General features: G+C 38.7%; 1 protein-coding gene across 2 annotated transcripts in view; it reads left to right on the top strand.

Moving 5' to 3' along the window:
- LOC111871092 (Down syndrome cell adhesion molecule-like protein Dscam2) overlaps positions 1–20,756 on the top strand; it is a 244,320-nt gene extending 223,564 nt beyond the window's left edge. For both annotated transcript variants that reach the window (XM_023863883.2, XM_033754105.1), the window contains 6 exons: positions 3,290–3,439; positions 5,171–5,311; positions 12,450–12,586; positions 13,758–13,905; positions 17,905–17,995; positions 18,584–20,756. In XM_023863883.2, coding sequence (XP_023719651.1) covers positions 3,290–3,439; positions 5,171–5,311; positions 12,450–12,586; positions 13,758–13,905; positions 17,905–17,995; positions 18,584–18,770 — 854 coding nt within the window. In that variant the 3' untranslated portion in view covers positions 18,771–20,756. The remainder of the gene's footprint in view (positions 1–3,289; positions 3,440–5,170; positions 5,312–12,449; positions 12,587–13,757; positions 13,906–17,904; positions 17,996–18,583) is intronic.
- Positions 20,757–21,391: the final 635 nt, after the last annotated feature.

Here is a 21,391-nt window from a genome sequence, read left to right as displayed (position 1 = left end):
CAAGCCAACCTAAAATAAAGATTGTCAGTTATGTATACAATATCTGTAATTAAAATAGATCTACAAGAACATAAAACAAATTACAGAATTATATAATAAAACAATATACCAATTAAAAATCTCATTCTGTGGTTTAAAACAATCTACTTGTTGCTACTAAAACTCTCTTTTTCTTTACTTCAGTCAACAACTTTGAACAAGCACATTGTTTTCATGAGTTCCACACTCCTTCTTCCCAGTCGCAAATATCCAATCATATCCCTAATTATTTGCTCTGTAGATAATTGCATAGATAATATAAACAACTCCATTTATGGAACAGCAGCAATAAAATGCAATAATCTAAATCTTTATTTCCAACCATAATATTCATCTGTGGTATAGAAGGAATTTGTGAGAAGAAATCTCTTTAGGGTTGCTCTAAATTTACGTAGGTGAGCCAAATGAAAATCTTAAATATCTTTTTGAGTATTATTTATTGTGCACAGGTGGTACAAAGCTGTATAACTTTTCAACATAATCTCCCCCACGCTCAATGCAAATCCTCCAGCGCTTACAAAGTGCATGAATACCTTTAGAAAAGTATTCTTTTGGTAGTCCACGCAACCACTCATGCACCGCGTGGTGTACCTCTTCATCAGAACGGAACGTCTTTCCTCCAATTGCTTCTTTGAGTAGACCAAACATATGGAAATTACTTGGTGCATGGTCTGGTGAGTATGCCAGATGAGGAAGATGCTCATAATGCAGGTCATTGATTGTCGCAAGTCTTGTATGGGCAGTATGGGGCCTTGCATCGTCATGTTGCAAAAGGATACCTGTGGACAGCAATCCATGTCGCTTTGATTTGATTGCAGGCCAAAAATAATTTTTTAGGAGATCTGAGTATGATGCACTGTTAACATTGGTCCCTCTAGGTGTGTAGTGCTCCAAGATGACATCTTTTTCATCCCAAAAGAGAGTCAGCATAACCTTTCCTACTGATGGTTGTGTTTGAAACTTCTTCGGTTTTGGAGATGAGGAATCGCGCCATTTCCTTGCTCTCTCTCTTCGTTTCTGGTTGGTGAAAGTTAACCCAGGTTTCGTCCCCAGTAAAGATTCTTGCAAGGATGTCATCGCCTTCTCGTTCAAAATGCTGCAGAAGTTCTTCACAAGCATCAATACGTCAGTCTTTCAATTCAGGAGTCAGCTGCCATGGCACCCATCTTGCAGACACTTTGTGAAACTGGAGCACATCATACACAATGTGGTGTGCTGAACCATGACTAATGTTTAAACTTGCTGCAAATTCATTCAGTGTCACTCGCCAGTTTTCCCTCACTATGGCTTCAACTGCTGCAGTGTTCTCTGGAGTCACAACTCGATGTGCCTGACCTGGACGAGGAGCATCTTCCACTGAAGTCACACCATTTGCAAACTTCCTACTCCATTCGTACACTGGCTGCAGTGACAAACATGCATCACCATACTGAAACTTCATTCTTCGATATATTCAATAGGTTTCACACCTTCACTACACAAAAACCGAATAATAGAACACTGTTCTTCCCTGGTGCAAGTCTCAAGTGGAGCAGCCATCTTATACTGGTGCTGTGATGGTGTTTGTGCATCTGCACTATGCTGCAACCTACAGGCCATTCTGCATGCTGTTTGTAGCACGGTTACCAACTTGCAGGATAATGGCGTGAAATTTCGATTTTTTATTACAAATTTAAGGTTTTTATTTGACTCACCCTCGTAGAAGTGTCATTTATGAGTTGCTTAAGAACCAAAAGAAGATGATTAAAAAGTTTAATACCAGTATAATTAACTCCTTTCTGAAATATTGATAAATTTGCTACTGGAAAATGTAAATCATAATTAAATCTTATATTAATCCCATGAATATCTGAATTTGTTTTAAAAAAATTCTTTGTTGTTAACAACAAACATAAATAGAGAAAATATATTGAGATTGGAGTGGAAGAATATGTAATTTCTTAAATAAATCACGGCAGGAGTCCCTACTAGTAGAACCTGTAATAATTCCTTTTTTGAATTTTAAATATAATTTTACTACGAGTTAATATGTCCCAAAATATAATACCATATTATATAATTGAGTGGACTAATGAAAAATAAACCATCTTTAATGACTCGAGAGACGAGAGTGATTTCAAGAATCTAATTAAATAAGATGCTCTATTTAATTTAGGTATTATTTGTTTAACGTGGTAATTCCGTGATAAAGTACCATCAATCGTTAATCCTAGAAATTTTGTTATGTATGCTAGAAATCTGTTTATTCTCATATTATATATGAAGATCTGTTACATTAGAGTTTTTAGTTACAAACTGAAGGAAATAAGTTTTTCCCAAATGTAATAATAATAAATTACTATAAAACCATTTATTTATTTGCAGTATGGCAGTGTTTATATTTTTTTCAAACATTTGAATGTCAGGATTGTAATTATCAAGCTAGTATCATCAGGATACAAAGCTGTGGGGTACATTTGTATTTGTGTAGGGTTTCCCTAATTTGGTTGATCATGTCTGAATAGGTGTCATTAATTTATACTGAAAATTGTCTATTTTTAGACATATATTATTTTTCTATGATCCCTTTTTTGCAGTTTTTGAGATGACCAATGTTTCTGCCATGGTCCTATATGTATGTTCATGTTCTAATGTATGCTGAGCATACTCTGAGTTGTGTGTGTTAAATCTGAGAGCTTTTAAGTGTTCTGAGATCTACATCTGACATTAAATACTGTATAAATGTAAGATTAAAGAAAAGCAGGTTTAAAGTATCATGGTTCAAATGTAGCATATAAATAAAAAGGAAAAGTTGTCCTTGTGCTTAAGTTATGAGTATTAAGCACTGTGCCACGAAGGTGCATGGGGAAGTGGACATATAGATTTACATCTTCTTCACCATGGCACCAGTTGGAAGTGAGTGGCCAGCTTCATGCCCTGGCCACTTAACACCCAGGAAAGAGCCCCCGGTTCCCATTGAATCGGAGGCTGGGTGAATCTCAGAGCAAGCCTGGGTTACGTGAAGAAGAAAAAATTCTTGACCCTACTAGGACTCAAACTCCAACCTCTCAGTCATCCAGCCCATAGCCAGTCACCACAGAACTACACTGCCAACATATATACATATACAGAACAAAATTAATATTTCATAGCAGAGCTCCCAACCTGCAGAATATTATGGTGTGTAAACAAGAGTATGTATTTAAAGACTGGAATAATAGGAATCTTTAGCAATTTAAGATGATGAGAAGGGAAACTCATCCTTTTGCAGGTGTAAACATTGAGTCTAAAGATGTAAGCTTGGAGGCTGGACCAGTGGAGCGTCCATTTTACATGTATCTTCGTGTAAGTTTACCAATCTCTGTGAGTCTTCTAGCACTGGTGCTAACCCTGACCACTGTTGCCATCTGTCTCAGGAAAAGTAAGTTGTCACATTTGATAGTAAACATATTGATGTTCTTAACCCTTTCCTGTTTCAACATTTTTTAAATATTCCTAATCCAAAGCAAATGTATCTTGAGGGAAAATGATTCAGTGTATATGTGTTTTATATTTTGAACTATACCATGTGCCATTCATGAAATCAATAAGTCTTGAAATTTGTCAGAGTATTGTACCTTTCCATACACACTCAGATGGAAATTACAGGTTGAATGGAAAAATAATAATATTTATTTCCTCCCTCTCTTTACTTTATGATTCCTTCAGACTATACATTGTGTGTGTGTGTGTTTTTTTAATTTGCTTAGTGGGGGGTGGAGTCCAACTGGGTCCACTCAGCACGGCGGCCGCTAATTCTAATGTAGCCTGCCCCAGGTGATTATGATGATGCAGACTTTGGTGGAATGAAGATTGGCAGGGGAAACCGAAGTACTGGGAGAAAACCTGCCCCAGCGTCACTTTGTCCACCACAAATCCCACTTGACCAAACCCGGGATCGAACCCAGGCCGCCATGGTGGGAAGCCAGCGACTAACTGGTTGAGCTATGGCATGGCTATTGTGTGTGTTTCTTGTTTTTATAATGATAGGCAAAGTGTGATTGTTGTCAGTCTTTCTTCCCTTTTCTCTCACAGTGAATGAGACTTTATTTTGGGATTATATGCCATTCAAAACATCGACAGTGATGGTATCTGTTTGTGTCACTCTTCCAGTGTCTGCACTTTCAACTTAGGATTCTGCCATTGGATCTTAATCTTAAATTATAGAATCCCTATATTCATTACACTAAAGCCAAAAGGTGGCAGATTTGATTATCAATGCATAATCTTTGGATTTTCAATTGACCTAATCCTTCAGGCCTCACTGTGGCCATACTCAGCCTCAAAGAGAAATGAGTACCAGGAACCTTTGGGGGGTTAATGTGTGGCCAACGCATAAGGCTGACAACCTTACTGCTATCTGTGAGCTGATTGTTTAGGAAATGTGTGAGCCTCAGCGTCTCACAATCCAATGGCCCTCCACGACCTGTTACAGGGATAGCGTTACCCTACCTTTTACCTTCCAGTATCTTCATTTATAAAGTTGTCCATGAATTTTAAAACATCTACATCTAAAATATTACATTATTCATGAATGACCAGCCACACTCTACTCTGATGCTATATTTAAGTCAGTTAACCTGGATTATAATTTCTCACAATATCCAGTGTCACTAACTACTCCCAGATGGTAGCACAAGCTTATGTAGTAATATATGCTTGAGAGGACTCTAAGGATGAAGATTAATGTGAACTCTTAAGATACTGAAAATGTTACAATTTGTCAAGTACTAGGAACATGTTAAAAGAATTTCCTGTAGCAACCCTGTATCAACAATAAAGTTGTCCACATGAAGGAATGGAGATATAACTCCACTCATTCTTAACTTTGTCCATAGTTAGAGGTCAGCTGTCAGCCTTGTTCCATGGCCCATTTTACCTTGAGAGGAAGCACCCTGAATATTCATTGGAGAGGAGGCTGGTTAGGATCCAATGGTAACAGGATTACATGAATCAAAGCCCAGTCATCCAACTTATAAACCGCAGTTGTACTGAATCCCTTCTGACTCTTCCAACAATTTACTAAGTGTAATTGTTACCTCTGTACTTACAATTATAAATCAGGGAGGTTTTGAAACCACTGGAAAAATAATTTGAATACTATTTGTTGCAGAGCCAGCAAACTGTAATGATTCTGCTCTGCCCCCAGGAGATAGGAATACCCCTGTCAAACCAGAGTATTACAGTGTGTTGCCTAAACATGATGGGGAACCTCAGTTGCCTGGTACTGCCATTCAGCCTGACGATATACCTGGTAAGTTGTCTATTTGTGTGCTGGCAGGGTTGGCTGGCTACTGGAGTTACGGCAGACCTCTGTCAGTTTAGGCTCAGTACAGCAGACTGTGCCCTATTTCTAGTAGTATTTGCTACCGTGGCAGTCTGGTCACCTGAATGGTCATATGTCTGACCCCTCCAAGTTTAAGCCTCTTGCACTTTCTGTGTCGGGCTTCGCTTTGTCCGATGTTGCGAACATTCTCATTATCATGATTTTGTATGACTTCCGCTTATTGCCTGCATAATTTTGTTATATAGTCTTATATATATGGAATTTTGAATGCCATGTGCAAATTGGGGACCGGTGTGCGCCTTGGAAAATCGCCAATGGTGTGGAGAACCTTGCCCCTCAATGGTGTCTCTACTTTGACGTAGTGGAGGGGCTTGCATGGTCAAATGACCCTGAGAGCTATGCCGGCGGTAGCATAGCTACTGGTAGGGCCACCCATGCTGGACAGGTTGAAGGTGATGACCCAGACTAAAAGAGATACCCTGGCCCTCCAGGTTGGGGGTTGGGCGAGAGGCTGACGACCTCTCACCGTAAAAAAATATGAATGTCTCAAAACCTGGAATCAAGCCTCAGAAACCTCAACAGAATGGAAGACGACTTTTGGCAAAGAATATGGATTTCTCTCTAGGTACATGGAATGTGAAAACCCTCAATAAACCGGGTGCCATGAAATCGGTACTAGAACAGATAGATCAGTACAATATGAAAATCACGGCCATACAGGAAATTAGATGGCTGGGTAAAGGAATCATGGACTTAAAGAAACATACTATATGTTACAGTGGTAAAGCAGAAGGCAATAAGGAATTTGGTGTAGCCTTTGTAATAGAATGAGTATTTAAAAGCGCAATAATAGACTTTAAACCAATAAGTGAAAGAATTTGCACTTTGAGAATTAGAACAAAATTTTTCAATATGACGTTGATGAACATGCATGCACCTACAGAAGAAAAAGAGGAGGAGGTCAAAGACTATTTCTATCAACAAATGGAAGAGACATATGATTCAATACCAAGTAATGACATAAAGGTTATTTTAGGGGATCTTAATGCCAAAATAGGTAAAGAGAAGGAACACAGAGGAGTAATTGGGTCAGAAAGTTTACATGATACAACCAACCATAATGGAATAAAATTAATAGATTTTGCAGAATGTAAGAACTTGATTATCAGGTCTGCATACTTCCCGCACAAAAATATACATAAAAGGACATGGGCAGCACCGAATGGGGTAACCTTCAATCAAACAGATCATGTCCTCATAGAGAAGCAATTTGCGATGGATATCCTGGACGTAAGAACATTAAGAGGGGCCAACTGTGATAGTGATCATTACTTAGTACAGGTTAAATATAGATGTAAAATAAGTTGTCAAAGATCTAAGCAGTATGAGAAATGTAAGAAATTTAATATTGACAAGATTACGGAGAGTGATAAGAGAGAAGCATTTCAAAATAAAATTAAAGAAATTAATGACAATAGAGCAAATAAAGAAGTAATGGTAGAAGGGATATGGGTAGATTTTAAAACCGCAATAATTACAGAAGCTGAGAAGACTCTGGGATATCAAGAGAAACAGGATAATAGAGAGTGGTTCGATGAGGAATATAGGGAGAGTATAAACCTCAAGAATAAGAAATATATGGAATATATGGAAAGACCAACAAGAGCAAGGAATGAGGTGTATAAAGAAGTAAGAAGGAAAGCAGATAAGATTTGCAGGAAAAAGTAACGGACCTTTCTAAATGAGCAATTACTGCAACTGGAAGAAGACTTCAAAAATAACAAAACAAAAAATGCCTTTGGTCGAATCAAATATATGAAAGAAGCTTTCAAACCAAAAACAGAATTTATCAAAGACAAAAAAAGGACTTCTAATAAATAATAAAACAGAGATTATGAATACATGGAACATATTTTGAACAATTATTAAATCAAAATCAGAATATGGAAGATAACGAGGACATTGAAGAAGAAAATACAGATGATGGAGAAGGGGAAGAGGAAGAGATAATAGAGCCTTCAACAAAGGAAGAAGTGGAAGAAGCATTAAAGGAACAAAAACTAAATAAAGCACCAGGAGGAGATAACATACCAGCAGAATTATTGAAGGCAGGAGGACAAGAAGGAATAACAGCACTCCACAGAATTATAAATAAAGTGTGGGAAGAAGAAAAGATACCAGAAGATGTCCCATATTTAAAAAAGGGGATAAATTAACATGTAGTAACTATAGATGTATTTCATTACTACTGACAGCATATAAAATTTTAACAAGAATACTAAAAATGAGACTGGATCCATATATAGAAAAAATAATAGGGGAATATGAATCAGGATTTCAACCCAATAGGCCAACAATAGACAATTTATTCACCCTGAGACAAATAACGGAGAAATTCTGGGAATTTAATATAGATATTTACCTATGCTTCATAGATTTTAAACAAGCATATGATACAATAATAAGGAAGAAATTAAGGATGATTATGTCCACTTTTGGTATTCCAACAAAACTAAGTAGAATAATTAACTTAACCATGGCAGAAACAATCAATCAAGTTAAAATCCAGAACCCGTTAACAGAATGCTTTAAGACAAATCAAGGATTAAAACAGGGAGACGGTTTGGCACCATCACTATTTAATTTGGTATTGGAATATATAGTGAAGAAATGTAATGTAGACACAAGGAACACAAAGCTTATAAACAAACGCAAATAATGGCATATGCGGATGAAATTATTATAGTATCGAGATCCCTAAGAGCAATGAAGGAGACATATAGAGAAATAAAAACCATACCAAAAACAACTGGTTTAGAGGTGAATGTAAATAAAACTAAAATGCTGATGCAATCCAGAAGGAATCCAAGGCAAACTGGAGAAATTAACATGGAAGGGGATGGGATAGAAATAGTTGAAGACTTCATATATTTAGGATCGAAATTCCATAAAGATGGAGAGGAAAATCATGAAATAACAAGAACAATAAAACTAGCAAATAATGCATATTTCTCGTTACTATCAGTTTTTAGATCAAAGGATATACACCGAGCGATTGAAACAAAAATATATAAAACAATGATAAGACCGGTGCTTGTTATGGATGTGAGGGTTGGACGCTAAACAAGAAAGAGGAATCAGTCATCAATTCTTTCGAGAGGAAAATCCTAAGACGAATTTATGGACCAATAAAAGAGAATGGGATATGGAGAATAAGATATAATAAAGAGTTATACAAATTATATAAGGAGCCAGAGATCTCAGTGACGATAAAGCATAAAAGATTGCAATGGGCTGGGCATGTACAGAGAATGAATAAGGAGTGTATCCCAAAGAAAATATTATACAGTACAATAGGTGGTAGGAGACGTGCTGGGAAAACAAGAACTAGATGGATTGATGTGGTGGAAGAAGATGCAAAGAAGTTAATGGGCATAAGGAACTGGAAGAGAGCAGCGCAGGATAGAGAGGAATGGAGAGGCTTGATAAGGGAGGCCAAGGCCTGACATCGGGCTGTTGCGCCATAGAAGAAGAAGTGGAGAACCTTGTTTTGCAGGCACCGCAGTTTCACTAGATGGGTGTTTGCTGCAAACTCCCAGGTGGGACTAGCATAAGTCATTACAGATCTAATAAGAGCTTTATGGAGGGTCAGTTTAATGTTAGCGCTCAATCGCTCACTTTTGAATAGGGAATATACTCTAATGAAGGTTCTGAAGGCCTTGGCTTCGATCATTTCTATGTGCAATCTCCATGTAACTCTCTTATCGAAGATTACACCTAGATATTTTGCACTATTTACAAATGGAATGTTTCTTCCATTTAGAGTAAGACAAAACTCAGGCGGTCGATGACCACAAGAGAAGTAGACCCCCTGAGTTTTATCTTCATTAATTTTTATATTCCATTGCTCACACCAGGTGTCCATTGAGCTGAGACTGCGCTTGCGTTTTCTAACAATAAAACCCTCCTTGTGATCTGTCACATACAGGCAGGTGTCATCCGCAAAAAGGGCCAAGTGAACACCATGATTTTGAGGGGGCATCATTTATGTACAAATTGAAAAGAGTATAGGAAAGGACCGAACCTTGTGGCACCCTTGCTTGCATTTCCTTTGGTGTTGACATTTTGCCTTCAACCGAAACCCGAATTTACATTTAGAGAGAAAGGACCCAATAAGTTTGGTCAAATTGTTCGAGAATTCCAATTTTGATAACTTATGCAGCAAGTCTGAGTTCCAAGTGGTATCAAAGGATTTTTCAATGTCCAAGAACACTGCAGCCATAGACATATTATTATTGAAATTAAGGGTCACCTGGTCCGCCAGCGTCATATACTGCAATGTCGTGCTGTGACGTACATAAAAACCAAACTGGCTTCCGTTGAGCAGGCCTCCTTATTTTGAATTCTGAGGGAATTTCGGGTCTTTACCGGGTTTAGGTAAAGTTATACTTTTGCTTCCTTCCAAGTATTAGGAAAATGAGAACGCCAAAAACAGTGATTGAATAGGTGAGTTAGGTGAACCAATGGTCTCCTTGGAAGGTGTCTGAGGCATTCATTTGGGATGCTGTCAGTTCCGCAAGTCTTTTTTATTTCAGGGATTTTATTAATTTCTGTACATCACATGGTCTGATCCTTTGATGGGGGGTTGTCCTCTACGGTTTCCAGCAGAGCTTGTACTCTAGCCTCCATCCACCATTCATGGTTATCATCGCACAGATCATGAGGGGTGAACAGAATTTCCAGTCGGCTATTGCGTTCGCTTTTTCGGAAGGGTAAAATTTAAGGCCAGAAAACCCATGAATAGCAATTGGTGTCCTTGGTCCGTCTCTCTTTAAGAAAGATTTCGCAATGGCCCGTGTTCCCTGAGGTGTGACTTCAGCGTTACCTATTTTTGTTTCCCACCGTTCAAGTGGCTTTTTACGGGTCAGTCACCTGATTGATTTTGTGACTGCCGTTTTACACGCTGGATCCCTGGTTTCTTGCCACAACTTTTGTAGCTTCTTCTTATGTTTTATCAAACGATCTAAATCAGGAAGATTGTTATTTATGTCTGAAAGTGTAACTTTACTTGTGGACAACCTATATGCTGCAAAGTCACGTGCCACTTTATCAGCTTCTACCCCTGACTTAATTTCTAGTTTAGGTGGTATTAACTCAGAAGTGAGCCTTTGAAATCGCTCAAAATCTGTAAATTTTTCAATGGGTTCTAGGAGATTCCTAATTTTTATGTGATCCAGTATGTGGAATACTATTGGTAGGTGATCTGAATCCAGAATATCAGAGGCGATGACATCTGACACTCTGATAGTTTGGTGAACCACAATGTCCAGCACGTCACCATTTCCCACAGGAGAGTAGTGAGTGGGGCACTGTGGTGCCGAAATTTCGAATTCACTCATATCAAATAAGTCCATGAGTTTCTCGCCTGATGGGTTTGAAATTCTGCTGTTCTAAAATGGGTGTTTAGCTTTCAAATTACCTGCCAGAATAGACGTGAAAAGTAGTAAAGATAAGCAGCGGCACGCACACAGGGAGCCTACACAGAATAACACCTGTACAATGCTGAAAACAATAAGTAGCCACTGCAGCACTATAGACGTGGGGCGAGTAATCCTGAGAATTTTAAATTTTGGAAAAAATTTAAAAGGAATTTTCTAAAATTGGAAATGAAGATTTTAAAAGGGCCAGTTCATGAATGTCAAAATTGACGTGTGTGGGTGACAAAGATGATGTACAAATCAGACAAATATCAGCGAAGTAGATCCTGTTAGCCAATTGGGAAGACCTGTGTGTTTTTAAATTTTAAACTGGGTGCAGTGTAACAGCTACGTGAGTGTATACACGTGATGATGGCCATTTGCGGCTGAAACATGTAGTGTGGAAGAAAGCAAAATGAAAGACCTACAATAAATTGTTGCACTTAGGATGGAATTTATATCATATATCGTATAGAGTGTAGCAGGATGCTTAAATATAATATTGTTTCATGAGATTTAATACAGCTTTTGTAATGGCCATTATTTTGTCCTCCTCGGACACTGCACCACTGACCTCTGTCATGATCTGCTGTACTACAGTCACTACTCTCAACATATTGTCGAGAGACTGACCGTTTACATTAGTAGCCTGAACTCACTGACCTGTTTCATTCTGCAGTGCAGGGGCCAGTAAAATCTGCTTTCTTGCTGCAGGTGTAGAAGCCACCAGAACATGGTTTTCCTGAGGGTGCTGTTGTTGCTGCTGTACTGCGCTGCCTCAGAGTGCCACCACAAAGGAGACACCTGGGGTGGTGATGTTTGATGAGAACACCCTCCCCGTGGTAGTTTTGGGTGCTCTCTTTGTCTTCCTCTTTTGCTGCTCCTCCTTGGTATGTCTGCAGCCCCAATAATTGGTGGGATGCGGTTTGTCTCCCTCCACCAATCGGCAGTTGCAAAATGCTGGAGTGGAGGCAGAGTTTCCCTTATCTGGGCACTCCTTGTGTAGGTGGCCACTCTCCACACCACAAACAACGTGGGGGGTGGGGGTTGCTTGCAGTTTCCCAAATGTGGCCGAACTGCTGACAGTTTTAGCACTGCGTGAGCCTGCTTTGTGCTTTGTACACCTCTATCTTGATGGCGATGTGGCAGAGGTTAGTCAGTTGGAAGAGTTCTTGGGATTCTCCGTTCTGGATAATATGACAAGGAATAAGGGAGGGTTAATGGTACCAGTTCCTTCTGGAGGAGTCCAACGACTGGTTGTAATTTGTTTGATGCTAATGATGTGAATCCCCAGACTCACCAACCGTCGGAGATATCCTCAGCTGGATTATTCTGAGGGAGGTGATGGATGACTGCTTTGATTAGTTTTTCAGATTTGGGGTAATAGGTAAAGTATGAGAGATTGTTACTCTCTAGAAATTATTTGTTGGTACTGGATTCATCTATCTTAGAATGGTCAAGTGGTAGGCTCTTGTATACACAGTACTAAACCTTCTGTGGCGAATTTCTTGACCAGCTTAGTGACTACTAGCTGCTCCAGGTAGCTATTTGAGTTCATGGATGAATCCAGTCATTGTATTTTTATAACCTTTTTCTTTTCAAAAGGCTTGCTAAATTTTCTTTTTCAGAGTATGATGATGACATTTATCCATATGCCACGTTTCAAGCTTGGAAACCTAGTCAAGTGTCAAGTCAGAGGGGCTTCCAGACTTTCATATATCAGGGGTCTGATCCTCCTGGTGTAAACAGTTATGCTCCAGGGGAGGTGAGTGAAGGATGAATTTTGGCTCCCATAAAGTCAGACTCTTGTTCATGACATGTGTTGCTGGTGAGTAGTACTGGGATGTCTGTTTCTATCAAAGAGCACATAAATATGTTTTAGGATAAATATAATGCCTTAATATTTAGTTAAGTATATCACATCAGAATTTATCATTCGGTTTATCCTCTACAATACCAAGGTCATTTGTCTTAACAGTGAAGCACTTTCTTGCAGATGGAATGAGGTACCTCAGTGTGATCTCAAATGGATGATTTAATTTGCTTACTATGGCGAGGAGGGAAATGGTCTGTGATTCACATATAGGTAGATGCTAGGTCACATTGTTTCATATTCATTATTTTTAATCATCAGGTTTCTCATTCAGATCCAAACATTATCTATAGTTGAGCAGAATAAGGAAAAATAATTAATTCTGTAAAATATATTTAGGCTTCCTCCCTAGGAAGAGGTCAGGACAGGCAATATATTCAGGTCTATGAAAGGAATGTGGAAACATCATTACATCGTTTCTCTGTAAGAAAACATGGGTCAGATTTATCGTGCAGTCAAGATGCAATAAGCAAAAGCAATGTTAAATGTAAATAGCCTTGTTTATATGTTGCATTGCTTCTATATCTTAGTGATTTACACAGCTACAGGTTATAGGTATGCCTAAATAACTCCAAGGAACACAGCTTTTGAGAAACTTAACTGAGTAGTCACTCAGCTATTCAGGAAAATCTCCACCCTTAATGAAACATGAATTCCGTTACCTTGTTCACCTGAGCCATACAAAGCCAGTCTACATCCTGAGATTCGTATTTCCTTAAAATCCACATATGCCTAATTCTCCCAGGTGTTCTCTCCCCTATATGTAATTTAAAATCCATTTTTTCTATATTTTTTATATGTAAAGGAATCCATAAAAATCTGAGGCCCTCTGTCACATTTTGTAAGATGATAGCTTTTTGCAGTGAAGGGGATGTTAGTCCAATCAAACTCCCAAGCTGACAGAACCACTTATTTCACCTGTACATGACTGCTTATTCAGTGTGTTCATTTATTTTAATTGCAGTTCATTAAAAGCATTATGTAACAACTCAAAGGGACTGCAATTCAACCCTGCAAGTGTTGCTAACTGAAGTGTGTGTGACTAGCAGTACTGTTTCTACAGGTTGAAGGTGATAAGTATTCACATGTTCGTCAGTCAGTGCATTCTGATGTTGAAGAATACGACTCCCCTGGTTCAGATTCAGATGGACGTGTGGAAGACAAACCTGTCATATTTCAATCAGCTTATCTGCGAAGTAACATACGACATAGTAAGTTCTTTTCTTACTATTGGCTGCTTTAGTTACACATAGTGCATAGTGTGTAGTTAAATAAAACGGCTCTTTTTTTGGTTTAAATTGTTTTCTCCTTATACCACAATGAAGGGTGTTTAAAAAATACATGGCATAACTTCAGGAATGCATAGTTTCTGAGTTTTTAAGGTCTGTCTATGACACTCAGCTCTTCACATTACTTTACAGTAAATGTTCCATATGTCCACCTCCTGCCTGAATACAGGCCTCAGCTCAATGTCTCATTGCCACCCAAAGATGATCCCAAATTCCTGGCATGCTGCATATTGTCTGAAAACCTGCCAAAATTCAATTTCAGAGAGTTTCTACATCATCCACTGGAGATGAATACACCAGCAATTTTAAATGGACTCACAAGTAGAAATCCAGTGGATTTAAATCAAGTGAGGATGGAAGCCAGGCAATTGGTCCACCTCTACCTATCCACCGACCAAGAAACTTTTGATTTGGGTACATGCGAACAACGAGAATGAAATGTGCTATCACGCCTGAAGTGCAATTCTTGATGAATGAGCAGTGTCACATTGGCCAAAAAATCAGGCATGTTGTTTTCCAAGAAAGCTTTGTAATTCCACCCTGTAAGCCTGTTTGGAAGTATGTGGGGTCTGAATAAATTATCACCACAAATACCAGCCCAGATGTTGATGGAGAACCGATGCTGGTGATGTGATGGAAGAATTGCATGTGGATTTTCATCTGCCCACAGATGCTGATTGTGAAAATTCTTGATTCCATCTCTTGTGAACTGTATAAATATCACGAAGGCAGGGAAGTTAGGATTTGTACCACATTGTTGTAAGAACCACAGGAAGAACATTACTCACACAAGGTAATCTTGCAGTGACAAGGCCTGTACATGCCATAGATGGTAGAGATACAGCTATTGTTCTCGCAACACTCTCCGGACAGTTGAATGAGTGACGCTGCTTGCATTGATACCCTTTGTGTGCTGATTCCAGGAGTTACAGTCAAAACATCCAGAACATCCTCCTGTACTTCAGGAGTCATAGATCTTGGTCATCCCTTGTTGGTGACAAGAGGTGCAAAATTCCCATGTCCACAAAGGCTGCAGTGGATAGCTACAAGTGTTTCTGTATCTGGACATTTTCATCCTGAATACCTTTCTGGGTACAAACGATGAGCCACCACAGCATTACCATCTGCTAAACTGTGTACAAGAGGTGCAAAATTCCCATGTCCACAAAGGCTGCAATGGATACTTGCAAGTGTTTCTGTATCTGGACATTTTCATCCTGAATACCTTTCTGGGTACACACGATGAGCCACCACAGCATTACCATCTGCTAAACTGTGTACGAAACACACATTGGCAGGCCCTTCACTTGAGTACATTCTCTCAACAGCTTGCAGTCACCACACACATAACACACAATTACTGTATGCTTCTTCTATTAAGATTTGGAAAATTTCCAAGGCTGTGTCAGACTGATACCATGACTGTCTTAGTGTAGTGAATGGTGGAAACCATCTGCAGGAGTTACGAAATTCAGTTTATCATTCAGCGGCTTTAGAATGCCTTAACTTAGAAACTATGCATTTCCAGACCAGTGTTCATGTAAATAGTTTTTGTTATCTACATATGAGGAACTTATTCCTGAACTTATACAATGTATTTTTGAAACACCCTGTATTGAATGTTTTCAAAATGAGTTTATTCACATTTTCATCTAAAGGACTCTTTATATTCCCAGTGGAGAATAAAATATATTTTCACTTTCTACTAAAATGAAGTTTAAATTGTGTAATTGAATATGAACTTGTTTTCCATTTACTAAACTAAGGACTCAGATTTGTGGTTCTGACTGCATGGTGATGTTTAGATTTTGATGTTCTCACAGCAGTGGTTATGAAGAGTTCTGTCTTCTGGGATATAACATCATGTAGTCTGTTAAAAGTCAACCTGCATTTCAGAGGAACATGTCACCTCCATCTTCAGGGTTGAACTTTTAAGCCATGCAAGAAGAAACATGATGCAGACAGCAGCAGCGCTAAGATGGAGGTGACAAAGTCCTTTAAAACTTCAGCTGGCTTTCAAAGGACCACACAGCAATATATTCCAGAAGACAGAACTCTACATGGTGATGATTTGCATCATTTTTCCAAGTTAGGACAGCAGACCGCTTATGTTTACCCTTAACTAACACCAGAAGATATTCTTCTTTGTGAACTGGATAGGATAGTCTCTGCATTTATGGAACTTGCAGGTTCATTAACATGTTCACAGGAGACCACTACTATAATACCCTGTTGTGGCCCATATGAGATGAGTTCATATACTCACATGCTATTTCTTAAGATCTGTGGGGCTCTTTTTGTGTAGTCTTTGTCATTACTCCTATGACAACCCACTTCTTCGGAACAATTTGTTGGCCCTGAAAAGGACCGTGGTTGCTGAGATGATTGACCGGTGAGGTAGCGCGGCGCGCGCCGGTGAGGAGAAAGGCTGGTTGCGGTGAATGGCTAGTGAAAAGGCTAGTCGTTGAGCGCGGTCGTAGGAGCCATGAGGCAGTGGCTACGCCAGATGCCTAGTGAGTCAGACCGTAACACGACCACCGGCGAGTCCAGGCGCGGTGCCCCAGTGAGTCGGGTGTGAGAGCGCTGGAGGGCCGAGGCAGTCGTGCCTGGCGCAGCCTGCCGATGCCTCTGAAGACCGAGCGCTGGCGACGAAGCCTGCTGGCTGTTGTTGCTTGGTGTGGCTTGATAGTAGACTGCAGTCGGACTGAAGTGAACTGAATAACTCGGCTCTGGAGTCGCTCCTTTTTATACGCTGGTCGGTGGGGCGGAGCCAAACTCGAAAGTGAGGAGAAAGAATTGATTGGCTAGCGCGCGTAATGGTGTAGACGCGGGCTAGCGCCGAGCGTAGTATAAATGCGATCGTTTGAAGCAATCTGATTGGTTAGCGCGCGTGATGGTGAAAAGTGATGTGAAGAGCGAGCGTTGCAGAAATGCGTGATAATGTGGGATGTTCCCACAGATCCATGTCAGTACTGGGGCAAACAGTAGCATAGTTGGTTGAGGCATTATGCTACAAGCAGGAATGTCACAGGGTTGAGTCCCAACGAGGTGGATTTCTTCAATTTACCTAATCCTTCCAGCTGCACTATGGGTCTGGGGTCGACTCAGCCTCTAACAGAAATGAGTATCAGGAATCTTGGGGGGGGGGGTAAAGGCGGCCGGCATGTAAGGCTGACAACCTTACCGCCATCTGTGAGGCGACTGTCTAGAGAAAATGTGGGAGCCTCGACATCTCACAGCCTTGTGGGCTTCAAAGCCTGCTGCAGGCATAGCTTTACTATTAGCTTTATCATTGTATTATAATGCTTACATCTATACTTCATTCTTCCAAGTGATCTCTTCTCTTCAGAGTTTCATGAATTTTTTATATATTTATTAAGTGTAGTCAGTATAGCAACTGGCTACAGGCTGGATGATCAAAGGTTTGGGGTTTTAGTCCTGGTGGGGTCAAGAATTTTGTCTTCTCCACAGCGTCCAGACCAGCTCTGGGGCCTACCCAGCCTCCTATCCAATGGGTACTAGGAGCTCTTTTCTCCAGGGGTTGAAGCTGACCACTTACCTCCAGCTATTGCTGAGGTCAAGAAAATGTGGATCTATACATCCACTCCCCCATATGCCTTAATGGTGTAGTGCTTAAGTAGTTGAGCACAGGGACGATTTTGCCTTTTTACCTCTCCTATCCATTTCCATATCTTACCATAGATGAAGATATTTGAGTTTCTCACAGCAGTGAATATCAAGATTTTGTGTCTTTTTATGCATGTGATACCAATTTTATGGTAGAAGAGTCACTTTTCTCCCCTGAAGATGAAGGCAACTAGTCCCTCCAAAAGAATTGTATATATCTATCAAAGTAAATGGCACCACATCCCAGAATACCATAACCTTAAGGATGAAATAAATTTGTATTTAATATTTTAGGCCGTCTTGTCAGTGTTCTTGAATCATCAACTTCAAATGAAACTTCTCCAATTCCAGATAGAAGACTTCAGCCACATAAAAACAGCATCAAGTAAGCATTTGCAGTATAATTCCACTGATAATTACTGTTTTGAGATAAGTAACTGACACCAACGAAATGTTCTTTGTGACAAGGTGATGGTTGCTCAGTTGGTCAAGAAATTTCCAACTATTTATGGAAACTGAATGTTAATTATAATGTTCTCGAGAACTTGTCAGTTGACCATATTCCTCCAAGATTCATCAAAATATTTTCCTTTAGTCTATGCCAAGATCTCCCAAATGTCCTCATCCTTTCCTGTATTCTAACCAAATTGTGCATCCAAATCTTATCTCTACATGTGTACTATGTTCCCTGCCAAATCCATCCTTCTTGGTTTCATCATCTTGGGAACATGAATGGAACAGATGACTTTGGTGGCATACTTTTAATCTGACTCAAAACAGGCTCCAGTGACATGTTTCTGTGAACAATGGAATGAGGTCTTGGGTCCATAAAAATCAAGGAATTTTTTTAATAAAGCTGAGCGACTTTTAGCTTCTCAAGAAGGTTCATGCTTCTCTTTAAGTGCTCAGACATTAATTACTGTATAGAGCTTTTGTCTGAAATATAGAATGTAACTGTGTCCAAATGTTCCAGAAGTCACTCATCAAAGAAGAAGTTTGCTGGCAAAGCCTGTGGTGAAACAAAAGAAACAGCCTTTACTTTCCCAACACCAACACCAAATCATACTCCAACTAGAACACCATCTGGACAGCGGGAAGAACTGAGTGAAGCAGAATGTGATCGCGGTTCTTTTAGGACTCCTCTACATTACAGGGTGTAAGCCCTTGTATGAAATATCCCAATATATAGGGGTTAGGAAAACACTGTGGCCTCATAATAATGTGTATGTGTGTTTCATATGTAATTATTTCCAAGATATATTTGTAAAAATATATTAATATAATAGAAATATTGCCTACAAGTTCTTCAGTCCTAGTGAATATTATATAGAATGTCAATAGATTATGCAAATATTTTATGTTTTTATATATGTCTTATTTCTTATTATACTTATTTTCTGAACTTACTGTATATCCTCTATAACATTTAACAGATCTGAGATTAGTGCAGTTACAAAAACTGCTAAGGATGTGGGCTTAAGTATCCTGCAGTGAACACAATATTGTTAAGTTTACAACACTGGGTTATGAATCACATTGGCAAGTGGCAAAATGGAGAGACAATCATTGAGATTTCCAGAATTAATTTCTGGATTAACATGAGTTTTACCTAAAATTAGATTAATTGCAGTTATTTTCTTTAATTAGAGATATCATGTATCTCCTGTAATATAAGAACCAAGTAACTAACTCCACAGAATAGCATCCTTCTTGAGAATCTACGAGGTAAGAGTAACTCAGGTATTCAAGAAATTCAACACATTTCTGGAACCTGAAAGTTCATTACTGTGTTCACAAGAGGTATCACTGGAGTACACAATAAAAGTTTATGACCTTATGCACTGGAAGAGAATGAGCCAGATAAATAAAACAATATTAAAATGTAATCATGAGCCTTAAAAATGAGGCACCAAAATGCAAAAATTTGAAATTAGACAATTTATAAACATATTACACATTTATTCCATATATATAATGTACGAGTATATCTTCAAAGGTGAATTTTATAGCTCATTCATTGTCTCTATGGGCCAAACATTTTTGTGTGTCTAAACACATGTCTGTTTGATAGTGCTGTTATTTGAGAAACCATAGTTGGGTGATAAAATGTGTGCCTTCAGGCTTGAGTATTCTGGCTGTGTGAAACAATGTGAGCTAGCATTATATGCTGTAAAACAAATCATGAAGATGGTGGTACGAAAATTGTGTAATGATGTTTTTTCTTAGAATTGCAGTGAAAAAAACATTTTCTCTGTCTGTCTGTTATTACAATAATTAATTCTGGGCTGTGTGCAAACATTTTGACCAGTCAACTGTATGTAATGAATCACAGAACGTTAACTGATTTTTTGGTTACATTTTCCTTGATGCTTCAAGATCAATAGGAAATTTATTTTTACTGATATGTGTATAGGAAATTTATTTTTACTGATGCAGTTACTGAGACTCATATCTCACCAATTCTGGATAGTCTGAATATCATCATAGTATTCCTGCTAGTCCTAGCAATGTTGTATAACACTCAGGATTACTGAACTTAGGACTCATACATTGTCTGATATTCTAAAGAACAGACCCAACAGAATAGGTGCCTCCCACCCTTTCACTTAGGGATGGGAAGAGATATAGTTTCTGAAATGTATTTTTTATAATACCAGGCAATGAACAAAGTAAAAAAACTCAGTAAACCCAAGTCTTATCTGGCCTTCAGAAATGTAGGAGGGCCAGAAATCTGGCCAAATATATATATTTTTAACTGGTGGCTTAGCAGTTATGACTGCATAGGATGGAAACTGACTGCTTCATTTGAATGGCTAGCATGGCTTGTGTACGCTTGTTTCTCCATGATTATTGTGGTTATGTATGGCCGCCTTTTCTTGAAAGACATGTCATAAAAGTACACCATCAATAATGGAACAGTGATATAAAAGGCACCTAAAATACATATTTTTTCACTAAGTGTACCTTTAATACTTTAAAATGTTATTAAATATCATGAAATGTCATTAAGACACTGCAAGTATATCTTATACACTAAACGTGACTATCAAAATTCTTCAGAATGTCTTCTTGTTTTACATAATGGTTTTTTTTTTGCAACATGTTTCGGCCGCATATGGACTATCATGAGGCAGTTTTTAATTTGTGAGGAGACCACTGCACTGTCCACTTGTCTTTCATGCTCCCATGCACATCATTGTTTGTTGTATGTATATATATATATATATATATATTGTGACATGTTATATGTCATCCATCGCTGAGCAATGAAACAGCGGAAATTGCTGAGAACGTTGTGTAGGAATATCCATGGCAATGTGTGTGTGACATCACGCAACAGGGGAGTCCATGCAGTGACTGTTGCTAGGCAATCAGTGAACGTGTTTTCTGTGTGGTCAGGGCAGAAGCTACATAACAAGAGTATTCGTCAGATCTTTATGTTAGTGCTTTTGAATAGTTTTGTGATTTTTCATATGTAATTTCCTGTATAAGTAGAAGTGACCCATTTTGTTCTTTTCGTCTTTATTATCCAGGTTACCCATCTTTCGCTTAAGTTTGTTATATAGATGTGTGATGTCTTCCTTTCTATAGCCATTATTTAGTGTTATATTAATAATAGTATTTAATTCTTTGTTTTTAGCATTTTCCTCAAGGGGTAGTGTAAGAAGTCTGTGTATCCAATTTTATATGCTGGCAATTTTTGTTCTTTAGGGTGGCATGATTTATTATTTATTGTTATGTCTGTCGTTGTGGGTTTTCTGTATATTTCCATTTCTAATTG

The sequence above is a fragment of the Cryptotermes secundus genome, unplaced genomic scaffold (genome assembly GCF_002891405.2).
Source record: "Cryptotermes secundus unplaced genomic scaffold, Csec_1.0 scaffold188, whole genome shotgun sequence".
Taxonomy (NCBI): domain Eukaryota; kingdom Metazoa; phylum Arthropoda; class Insecta; order Blattodea; family Kalotermitidae; genus Cryptotermes; species Cryptotermes secundus.
Note: the sequence above shows the minus strand (reverse complement) of the source record. Positions and strands in the feature narration are given on the sequence as shown.